This window comes from Notolepis coatsorum (assembly GCF_963971535.1).
Source record: "Notolepis coatsorum genome assembly, chromosome: 14".
Taxonomy (NCBI): Eukaryota; Metazoa; Chordata; class Actinopteri; order Aulopiformes; family Paralepididae; genus Notolepis; species Notolepis coatsorum.
This window is the reverse complement of record NC_140178.1, coordinates 52,358,173-52,370,362: the sequence shown is the minus strand read 5'-3', so window position 1 is coordinate 52,370,362 and position 12,190 is coordinate 52,358,173. Positions and strand designations below refer to the sequence as shown.

The following is a 12,190-nucleotide window of genomic DNA, read 5'->3' as shown; positions in this document are numbered from 1 at the left end:
CGAGGTGCACTCCATCTGCCGCCTCTCTCTCCATGTTTACGTCTCGCGTCTCAGGCCTCTCGCCATCTGGCGTCGGGGAATTGAACCCAGACTTTTGCCAGCGAGGCATCAAAGATGAAAACCCTCGCCCCCTCCAAGTAACACCTCTGGGATGTAATGGTAGGAGAGCGCAAGGCCCTCTCTGGCACCAGCTCTTCCGCAGAACCGAAGGGGTTTTTCCCTCCGCGGCCCGCATACTCTTCCTCCTTCTCTAAATTTCCACTGTCTTTGATTGATTGATTGAAAAGTTTATTAACAGATTGCAGAATGGGTACAGTACAGTACAGCTCAATACATACAATTGTTAAGGGGATGCAGACCAGAGAAAGACTTTCGTCTTGTTTACATCAGGGTCCCCCATTTTCAATTCATCATAACATAATGACATACACGACATACAGATAGACAGTACTGCTACATCTATACAAAAAGCATGTGATACAAAAAGAGTCCAGAAAATAGAGTATATACATTTGACGTAGAAACTGTACATTGGAGGAGGTTGAGTAGGTGGGGTGGGGTTGGGGGGGTACTGTACATTGGAGGTGGTTGGGTGCGTGGGGTGGGGGGGGGTAGGAGGGGTGGGTGGGTGGGGGACACTGTACAACTGTACAAGCAAAACTGTACATTGGAATATTGACAAAACCATACTTGGTCATTTACTGTACATTGGAGGGGGTTGGGTTAGGACATTTACAGGGGCCCGTTTCGAATTGCAGTCTCCCGTAGGTGTTCTTTGAGAGTGTTTTTGAAAGTGGGTAGTGATTCACATTCCTTTACAGCTTCGGGTAGGGCGTTCCACATTGATGTGGCATAATTGTGAAACGTGTTTAGTTCCTTGTTTGAGCCGAATCTGGGTTTAACATGATTTGTGGAGCTCCCTCTGGTGTTGTGATCGTGGTATTCACTGACCTTTGGGAAGTATTTTGACATGTACATGGGTACCTTGGTCGTGTAGTGTCTAAAGCGCTCTTGTAGCCAAACGCTTCCGAATGAAAGTATGAGGGAAGGAAGAAGCACGGTCACACCCCTCGCTTATATGCATGGGAAGAAATGGGGGTGGCCGGACAAGTGAAGGTGCATGTAGCGGGAATCTTTCAGTGATATATAGGTCATGAGGTAAAATCCCATAGAGCAGAATAAGATACAAGAACGAAATGTAACTATGTGTGTGTGTGTGTGTGTGTGTGTGTGTGTGTGTGTGTGTGTGTGTGTGTGTGTGTGTGTGTGTGTGTGTGTGTGTGTGTGTGTGTGTGTGTGTGTGTAGGTGTGTGTAGGTGTGTGTAGGTGTGTGTGTGTGTGTGTGTGTGTGTGTGTGTGTGTGTGTGTGTGTGTGTGTGTGTGTGTGTGTGTGTGTGTGTGTGTGTGTGTGTGTGTGTGTGTGTGTGTGTGCTGTACTAACCTGTTACCTCCTCTGCATTTGGGTCAATGAGGCGATCTACTCCATAATCCATAGCACTGTGGGTCCGACGCTTAGGACATTACAAACAGAAATGAAAATGTGAGGAAGAGGTTGACTACTTTCTTATGATATTATCACATTCACACACACAAGTGATTGACTTTACAACTCCAAATACTGTTTCACAATGATTTATAGGCCTGCTGCGGCTTCAACTCTTAAACCGCTAGTCTCGGTCTATCATTCTGCCCTGGTATCATTCTGCAATCTGTTAATAAAATTTTCATTCAATCAATCACCGTGCATGTGATTGATTGAATGAAAATTTTATTAACAGATTGCAGAATGGGTACAATACAGTACGGCTCAATACACACAATTGTTAAGGGGATGCAGACCAGAGAAAGACTTTCGTCTTGTTTACATCAGGGTCCCCCATTTTCCCCCATTGTAAGTAAGGGTGCAATTAGCACCGTGCAATCCATTCTTTGTGGATCTAGCCCTATGTCTTGTTTTGTAAGCTTGTCGTTGCTGTAAATTAGGGTTTGACATGGTTCTTCGGTGCAAGGGTTCAATAAAAAACATAGCATTGTGAATGTAGAGATGTCATTATTTTCCACAAAATAATGACTCACTCTGGAAAAAGAAAAACTACATAAAGCATCTTGGGCATCTCAAACTCAGACATTCCAATTAACTGGTTACCAAATGAGTATATGAACAAAACACTGTACAATTCAATGCAAAATGGTATTCTACAGATTTTTCTTGTTTGTTTGTGTTTTTTGCATTAAACCTCTGATAAATGCAAATATGCATAGTAAACAGAAATTGCATTGTACATGGCTTTTGGGGCGGGATTTGGTGCCAGCAGTGGCCAAAGGTTTAGAGAAGCAGACTTGTGATCAGAGAGTCACTGGTTCAAATTCCCGGACTGGCAGGGAAATATAAGTGAATTATTAACACGGTTCCCTCCTTAAAGGGGAACTCCACTTTTTTTTGGAAATGAGCTTATTTAACATCTTCCCTGGAGTTAGACAAGAAGATGCATACCTCTTTTGTCTCTGTGCGTGCATTTTAGCTTTGGGAATAGACGCTCCGTTAGCATAGCTTAGCTTCATCACTGGAAGTGAGGCAGGACAGTAGCCTTACAGTGCCTTACAGTGTATTGCAAGGTCTGACATTGACCAAACTTGATATGCATGACCTTGGTGGGCTCTAGGTCAACTCCTGAAAAGGGGGTCAATGTCAGACCTTGCAATCAAAAGTTAGGGGGCGCACTGAAATTATGGCAAGGGTTATTAGCCCCCTAACTTTTGATTGCAAAGTCTGACATTGACCCCCTTTTCAGGAGTTGACCTAGAGCCCACCAAGGTCATGCATATCAAGTTTGGTCAATGTCAGACCTTGCAATACACTGTAAGGCACTGTAAGGCTACTGTCCTGCCTCACTTCCAGTGATGAAGCTAAGCTATGCTAACGGAGCGTCTATTCCCAAAGCTAAAATGCACGCACAGAGACAAAAAAGGTATGCATCTTCTTGTCTAACTCCAGGGAAGATGTTAAATAAGCTCATTTCGAAAAAAAAAGTGGAATTCCCCTTTAACACTTTGTACGCCACTCACGGCTATTCTTGGGTTTACGCCCCGACCGTTGAATGCCACGTCACGAGTATTCTCGTTTAAAAAAAAAAAAAATATTATTAGCGATCTGAAATTATATTGCATCACGCAAGCCTACCGTTGGAGATCCAGGGACCGCCGGCGCCCAGATGTGAAAAAAGCACCCCTATCATCTCCCAGATGGTAAATCACCCTTTTGGAATGGACTCAATGAAAGTGAATGGGAGAACGGATTTCTGACTCCACATTTTACTTCTCACTGATGCAGCCGGGGTCTACCAGAGTTCATTCTGGAGCCTCTGAGCCACGGCGAATATGGGTTATACTGTACACACGATGGATCAATACATTTATCGATTTTTTCGAATGGCGATCGGAAATTGGAATAAACCATTTGGATACCATCTGACCTCAGGTAAGGAATCTATGTTATCAGTGTTAGGATAATCAGACTTGTTTTCACGGATATATAAGCGTTTATGTGATATGTGATATGGCTGTTTTGACTGTAAAAGCCATGAGGAAATAAGAGCAGCGATTATCAGCGCACGGCACGAGCATGCGTGCGCACACATATACTATCGATCATCTAGCGTTTATTTGAAAACGATTCATAAATAGGCAGACAAAATGACAACGTTCTGGAATATTCCAGTAAAAGGCGATTATCATAGGCATGGGTTGTTTTTTCCCCGAAAACTGGTGATTTTCAAAATGCTATCAAACGGAAATGAAGCGATAAAAATACAATCTGCCTTGACAATGTTGACTGGAAAATGATTCTTTGATAAGCGACGGGTAGATTAGACACATAGCCATAATTTAAAACATAGATTAGGCGATATTAACGTTAACATTGGCCGTGGATGGTGGCATTCAACGGGGTAAAAAGGAAAACACGGCCGGCACTGAAAGTGTTAACTGCCCCTGAGCAAGACACTGAACCCCTAGCTGCTTAGTGGTCAACAGGAGAAGTCTTCACTGAAAGCAATGCTCAGCAATCCTTCCCTGGGTAAAGAAAAGTTACATTTTCAAGTCAAGTTAATCTTTATACGGATGACACTGTTATCTATTGTATTCTGTGAAACAATTTCAAATTGGTGCTAAATGCTAGTAAAACTAAATGTATATTGTTCTCTAGAGCCTTGTATTTCACAATGACCTTTGTATATCTACTGTGAATGGATCTGACATTGAAAGAGTCATAGATTACAAATACCTTACCTATTTGGCTTGACGAGAGATTTACATTTAAAGGGGAACTATCTTATAAATGGCCTTTTTCAGTGTTTAGCATTGTTTCCTAGCTATATGGACTTATATTAATAGGATCTATGTCTCTAATTCTCATATTGGCGCATACTTCCAATTAGGGGTGGACGGTATAAACGGTATACGGTATAAACGGTATGAATTTGCTCTACGGTATGGATTTTGACTATACCGTGTAACCGGTAGTGCAGCTCTAAAATAGCAATGACGTCATGTAACCACAGCGCGACTATTTCACTCGCATTTGCCCCTAAAAATAGATAGAATTAGTCATAGATAATAGATATACATGTGCGAACTGGAAAAAGTTATTTAGGAGGCTTCGCGCAGTGGGCGTGCCAGCCCCTACCGCACGCATGTAAACACGGGTCTAGTAGTCTAGTGGGACGGGACACGGGAGCTGTCGGGAGGACGGCGGCGTCTCCCTGAGCTAACGTTAGCTTAGCTACCGTTACAAAATGACCCAGTCAACTATTCACTTTTAGTTTAATACATGATGAGGCATTGTCTAACCGAACGGTATCTAGTCGGCCAGCTACCGATAGCTCCTGACATCAACAAACGCTCCACAAAGTCTAGTAGAGAGAGACGTGTGTGCTACCTGTTAGCCGTTAGCTCACGTTAACGCAAGTTAGTTCACCGTTCAAAACGAAATGTCCCATTGAACTAAATAATTCACTGAGGCGTTGTATTAACGTTATATATCCGGCTTAGCCGGATAGCTCCTGATATCAATGTCTTATAACACTGATTCGATGCGTATTCGAGCTGAGGGCTTGCTAACGTTATACCAATACAATAGGGTCCAGGTGCAGCGCCGGAAAATCCTGGCCGTAGCTCTGCTCGAGGCTACTCGAGTATAGGTCCAGGTGCAGCTCCGGAGAATCCTGGCCGTAGCTGGAGGCTACTAGAGTACACACAGACAGTGGAGCTTGTTGCGTGGTGGCGATGTCTCGCAGATAATACAAGTACAAGTCTAATTATATAATATATATATTTTATAATAAAAAAAAAATTATATAAAATAAAAAAAAAAATTATCAAAAACTATGATACCGTGATATATACCGTTACCGTCTATGCTTCAAATTATACCGTGATATAAATTTTAGACCATACCGTCCACCCCTACTTCCAATTCTCCTCTCACAATATTCACCCTCACTGAACTGAGTCATCTGAAAATGTGCTGATCTGTGATGTCAGAGATGTCTCAGCTGCATAATAATGTGGCAACTCAGGGACCAGGCCACACAGTGGTTGGAGCCCAGCCTCAAAACGGCTCGAGATCTTGAGGTAGAAAAATGCTTTTTTTTTTTTTTTTTTAAGATTTTTTATTTGGCGTTTTATCGCTTTATTGCTACTGGGCAGTCCAGTAGAGAGAGACAGAGGAGGAATGGGAGACAGAGTGGGGGGAAGACATTCGGCAAATAACGACGGGTTCGGGTGTCAAACCCGGGTCGGCCGTGTCGCGGCTGAGCGTGCTATGTGGTTCGCCACTGGGGCGCCCAGAAAAATGCTGTTTTTGAGTACTTGATTAGGAATACAAAACAATGAATTAAAAAAAGAATTAAAATACAGAGGTGTTCCATAGACTCACAGGAATTGTGTAAAAGTGCCCAAATAGTGAAAGAAATAGTAAAATAGTTCCCCTTTAAATACCATGTGAACGTCCTAGCAGAGAAAGAGTTGTTGAAGCAGTCTTCCTGTCTGTGTTGGATTACGGAGATGTGATTTATAGACATATGGCAGCTTCCACTCTTAAGCCCTTCGACTCTGTGTTGTGAAGGGCCAGATTAAACTGAGAATATATATTTATCGTTTGATATACTTTGTATATTATTTATATATATACACGGAATATCCCTTTACCTGCGTTCAGACCAGAGTAATATTCGCTCTCCTATTGGACAGCGCCCCCAGGCGCCAGCGCGCAAGCCCCCAACGGCAAGTTCAAAGACAACTGCAGGCATGTCAGAACATGCCCAGAGTCAGCGTAGTAATACGAGACAAGGACTGAGGTTGGGACTAGATATTCACTTAAGTATATATATTGGCGCAGGTGTAAACAGCAGTAGTTCATTGTTCATCAGTCGTCTAAGTAGCTGTTTCATCAAGTTCGGTGATACAGTGAAGTGAGCAACCTTGCGTCTAAATAGAGCATTGAGAACCGCGTGCGAATAGAATGTTAAAGTGTCAGAGTTTAATGAAGTAACGTTGAGTTCGACTTAATCTAATGTGAAGTAAATAGTCGATCATTTATTGTATATCGTGCGGCCACAGTTCTTTCGTGTGTAGCATTACCCATCGGTTCGTCGTGTCTTTAGCTAGTGCACTTAACCAAGCTGTGTGGCCTAAATACGTCGCCCACACCCGAGGAGTCCTAGGCGGAGAACCGTTGGACATGTACACAGGAGAATCGGCGTCGGCGATTGCAGAACCATTCCTGGTTGGATTATATTGATTTGGGACGTGACCACCAGAGAAGAGTATCGTTGATTTCCACTATCGTTTGGGATTCAACCTCGTGAGGATTACAACTCTGGCCTGCCTCGTGGACGGGGCTGGCTAGCTGTCATCAATGCTGTCGAGCATTTTGGATTACAATTATTGCTTTTGCTGCTGATCAAGGGAGTTTACAAGAACCGACTCCTGTACCTGGAGTCTCTTTATTCCTCATTGAATCAGACGGAGTACCCGAACATTCCTCTACCCTCCAGGCCTTACACCCCGGAGGGAACCCATTGTCTCCAGTTGGTACCGGTGTTGCCCTATATAATTGCTACTATACAACAGGTGGCGTCAGCTTAGACCCATCGTAGGATTCCTGCTATTCTTAGTGACTTATGCTCTTGACTGACTTTACGTATATTCTTCGCCATACAAGCGCGACCCTAATTCTCATTCTGTAACCTAACGTTGCCTAATAATAATAAATTACCCTCCAATAGTATTTCTGTGTCAATGCCGTGTTCTTGTGAGTGTTCACCATCTATATTTGATGTACTGTCTGGCCAGTAATTAAAGTACATAACTAGCAGTGGTTTAATCTATCACAATCTTTAATACAGTCAGGGTTTTGTAACCCCTCAGTTACACTCTGTATCAATCGTGTGTGTATTGAGCTGTACTGTATTGTACCCATTCTGCAATCTGTTAATAAAATTGTCAATCAATCAATCAATCAATCAAACCATTATAATAGTCACCATTGTGTTCTGTACAATTGTGTCCTGTAGGGTTGGGTGCTCTTCTTTGGTGGAAAGACAAGATTGGCATTTGTTTCTATATAAAGCCATAATTGTAGGTTGTCCAAATGACATTACGTTATTACTGGAATGGACCTCTGGTCCCTATGGTACACAAACAAATGATTGGCTTACACTTAAAGTGCCTAGAGTTTATACTGAACTTGGTAAGACATTTAAGTCTGCCTTTAGCTTATGTGCTCTTGAATCATGGAAGCCCTTCAGGGGACATTGAGGTTAGGTGCTCTAGTGACCATGGGTTGATTTAGAGCACTGGTGACCAAGCAGCTCACCACAAACTGTAATTGTTTAAAGATTGCGTTTGAGTGTTTTAAATAATTCTATTTTTCTATTTATTAGTAGAGCACTATTTATTTTGATTATTATTCTTTCTCCACTTTGTACTTTTTAAAATGGATTGTTGATGATTATCTGATTGAGGGGTGGGGCACCCGAGTGGCGAACCACGTAACACGCTGCGTCGCGGCATGGCCGACCCGGGTTCGATTCCCGGACCCGTGGTTCTTTGCCGAATGTTTTCCCCTACTCTGTCTCCCATTCTTCCTCTCTCTCTCTTTCTCTCTCTCTCTACCGGACTGCCAGGTAGTAAAAACCAATAAAAAATCGACCAAAACATAATAAAAAGAAAAATGAGGGCTACCCCTCAATGTAATTTGAGTCTAAATAAAGATTGAATGAATGAAAGTTATTTCATTTGTAGATATCCATACAGAATCATATGCATATGCATGTGAAAACACACATACACACACACACACACACACACACACACACACCGGTGGCTTGTTCACTATCCAGTAGGCTCTCTCTTGACAGTTAAACACCACACGATCTGGCTTCTGCCTCTCCTTCACAGCCCTGACAGAGAGAGAGAGAGATAGGAGAGACAGACAGAGAGAGAGAGAGAGAGAGAGAGAGAGAGAGAGAGAGAGAGAGAGAGAGAGAGAGAGAGAGAGAGAGAGAGAGACTGAAAAGAGATAATGTTGGCTACAGCCGTCAAGTGAGGTCAAACTATTTAAAGGGGAATGCCACCCATTTTTTTAATTCAGCTATTCCAAGGTACAGTCCAGACAATATTTGTATATGCACCACTCTCCTAAAGCTGGATGTAAAGAGAGGCCGCTCCGTATACAATGAATGGGGGCGAGTGGTTCCATGAAATGTTTGTGTGCGCTCTTACACCCAAATGTATAGCATTAACCTTTAACCACTTGTCCAGAAAGAGAGTTAATCCTAGTCATGGCAGTATTACTTATGTATTACTTATGGCTAATAACATAACATACCTTTTTTCCTGTGGTCGATTAGTACTTTATTTACATTTTCTGATGTTGTTATACTTGAGTGGCAGGTACAGTGTATCTGTATGTAGTTACAGTCCCAGAGGGGAAAATAGCGTGGCACAGATCAGCATGTTGCAGAACCGATTCGAGAGGTGTCTGTTATTCCTCGAGGTACGGTGAGTTTACATGATGTAAATGTACCTCAAGTGATCTACGCTCACGACTGCACACATCTGAGGTCAAGCAAATGAAAAACGAGGCAACGATAACAGTGCAACACAGAGATATCTGACACACTGTCCTGAGACTGAGAGGCACCTACTTGTACTGTTCTGTGGCCTGCATCACGATGAAGTCCCATTTGTGGTTGAGCCACTCATGGAGGTGGCTATAGTGCACCTGTTCAGACACACAAGGTTCAGGGTGTGAAGGAATTTATCACGAGTAAGGATGTACTCAGTCAGATGTAGAACACAACTTTATTAGCTCAAACAAAGTATCAAGTACAAATAGGTTGAGAGTTATTGCTGGATGGTGTTTGGACATTTATCTGGGCCAGTTTCGAATTGCAGCCTCCCGTAGGTGCTCTTTGAGAGCGGTTTTGAAGGTGGGTAGGGATTCACATCCTTTTACGGCTGTGGGTAGGGCGTTCCACATTGTTGTGGCATAATTGCGAAGCGTGTTTAGTCCCTTGTTTGAGCCGAATCTGGGTTGAACATGATTTGTGGAACTCCCTCTGGTGTTGTGGTCGTAGAATTCACTGACCTTTGGGAAGTATTTCGACATGTACCTTAGTGTAGTATCTTAGTGGTGTAGTCACTGTAGTGTATCTTGTAGACCAGGCCCATTGCAAGTTGCTGTACTCTGTCGTCTACTCTAAGCCATCCTAGGTTGTCAAAATGGGCAGGGGTGAGGTGGGTTTTTAGGAGTAAGGTCAAGCAGTAGTCTGACCAGTTTGTTTTGTGATGTTTTTAGTGCCTTTGAGGTGCTTTGGTACCATGAGGTGCAAGCATAGTCGTAGTACCCTTGAATGAGTGCTCCTGTTAGAGTCTTCAGGGTATTCTTGTTTACCAGAGAGGAGATCCGGTACAAGAATCTCATCACCCAGCGGCTGGGTGGCGCAGCGGACATTGCGCTCGTCACCAACGCAAGAGACACCGGGTTCGAATCCGGCTGTCGGCGTTGCCTCCGGCTTGGGCCGGCCTTCATACTAACTCAATTGGCAGAGTTAGAGGGTGGGAAGTCGAAGGGTGGTAGTCTGGTCGTTGTGAACAGCGACTCCTACAGGTCGGTTGGGGCGCCTGCACAGCAAAGTCAGGAAAATGGCGGGGGCAGTGTGAGCCTCCTACACGTTACTCCTCGCCAAATGAGAGTCCGCGCTGGCAGGTGAAAAGATGTGACAGGCTGCCTCCACATGTATCGGAGGGGACATGTGATGCAAGGCTTCTATCCTCCCTACAACCGGCCAGTGGGGGGCATATGCGAGCAACGATCAGGACAGTGGAGGGAGAATTGGCACGAGAGGTAAATTGGGATGGGGAGAAAAATCACAGAAAAAGGAGGAGAAAAAGTAGATAAAAAAAAAGAATCTCATCACCCAAGGGCGGCTGGGTGGCGCAGCGGACATTGCGCTTGTCACCAACGCAAGAGACACCGGGTTCGACTCCGGCTGTCGGCGTTGCCTCCGGCTTGGGCCAGCCGTCATACTAACTCAATTGGCAGAGTTAGCGGGTGGAAGTCGATGGGTGGTAATCTGGATGTTGTGGACAGCGACTCCTACAGGTCGGTTGGGGACGCCTGCACAGCAGAGACAGGAAAATGGCGGGGGCAGTGTGAGCCTCCTACACGTTACTCCTCGCTAAATGAGAGTCCGCGCTGGCAGGTGAAAAGATGTGACAGGCTGCCTCCACATGTATCGGAGGGGACATGTGATGCAAGGCTTCTATCCTCCCTACAACCGGCCAGTGGGGGGCATATGCGAGCAACGATCAGGACAGTGGAGGGAGAATTGGCACGAGAGGTAAATTGGGATGGGGAGAAAAATCACAGAAAAAGGAGGAGAAAAAGTAGATAAAAAAAAAGAATCTCATCACCCAAGGGCGGCTGGGTGGCGCAGCGGACATTGCGCTTGTCACCAACGCAAGAGACACCGGGTTCGACTCCGGCTGTCGGTGTTGCCTCCGGCTTGGGCCAGCCGTCATACTAACTCAATTGGCAGAGATAGCGGGTGGAAGTCGATGGGTGGTAATCTGGACGTTGTGGACAGCGACTCCTACAGGTCGGTTGGGGACGCCTGCACAGCAGAGACAGGAAATGGCGGGGGTAGTGTGAGCCTCCCACACATTACACGTCGCCAATGAGAGTCCGCGCTGGCAGGTGAAAATATGTGACAGGCTGCCTCCTCGTGTATTGGAGGGCACACGTGATGCAAGGCTTCTATCCTCCCTACAACCGGCCAGTGGGGGGCATATGCGAGCAACGTTCAAGACAGGGGAGGGGAGAATTGGCACAGTGGAATTGGGATGAGAGAAAAAATAGAAAAGGAGGAGAAAAAGTGGATACAAAAAAAATCTCATCACCCCTCACTCCTCCTTACGACATCTCCGCTCCGGCCAGGCAAACCTCCTCCAGCACCCAAGGACCAAACTCCGCACTATGGGAGATCGGGCTTTTTGCTCTTCCGCTCCCAGTCTGTGGAATGCTCTCCCTGACTATCTGAGAGCACCACAGACTGTGGATGCTTTTAAGAAGGGCCTCAAAACTCATCTTTTTAATAGAGCCTTTTGTTGATTTTTTATCTAGTTTTATCTCCACACATTTTATGTTCTTTTACCAGTTTTGGCCCTTCTTATTTATTTTATGTTTTTTACTCTTTTACTAGTTTTAGTGTTCTTTTTACTCCTTACTAGCTTTAGTCTTGCTTATTTTATATTCTTTCTTCTTTTACTCTTGCTAGTTTTTATGTTTTCTTTTTTAAATGTAGCGCTTTGAGATTTGCTCCACAACTATAAAGCGCACTACAAATCAAATATATTATTATTATTATTATTATTATTATTATTATTATTATTATTATTATTATTGACTGGGCGATAGTTTGAGGGGGGGAGAGGATCATTATTCCACAAGGGTTATCTGTGTCGTCTCACGGGGACACCGCCGCTGTGCAGACAGGCGTGACAGTGACAGTAAAAACACTACAGACATAAAGTGCATCTACAAAGAAAACAGAAAAGCACGGAAATCACTTATATGATTCAGTGAAGTGCAAGTGAAAGAAAGGGGCCAGCAAACAGTGCAGCT

At 44.2% G+C, this 12,190-nt stretch overlaps 1 protein-coding gene across 1 annotated transcript in view; it reads right to left on the bottom strand.

Annotated features, from left to right (window-relative positions):
• The window catches only part of rgs9a (regulator of G protein signaling 9a), a gene marked incomplete at both ends in the record, with an annotated part of 61,078 nt that overhangs the window by 32,683 nt on the left and 16,205 nt on the right, over nucleotides 1-12,190 (bottom strand). The window contains 3 exons of the mRNA XM_084329108.1: nucleotides 1,449-1,511; nucleotides 8,381-8,462; nucleotides 9,210-9,286. Of these exons, the coding sequence (XP_084185234.1) occupies nucleotides 1,449-1,511; nucleotides 8,381-8,462; nucleotides 9,210-9,286 (222 nt within the window). The remainder of the gene's footprint in view (nucleotides 1-1,448; nucleotides 1,512-8,380; nucleotides 8,463-9,209; nucleotides 9,287-12,190) is intronic.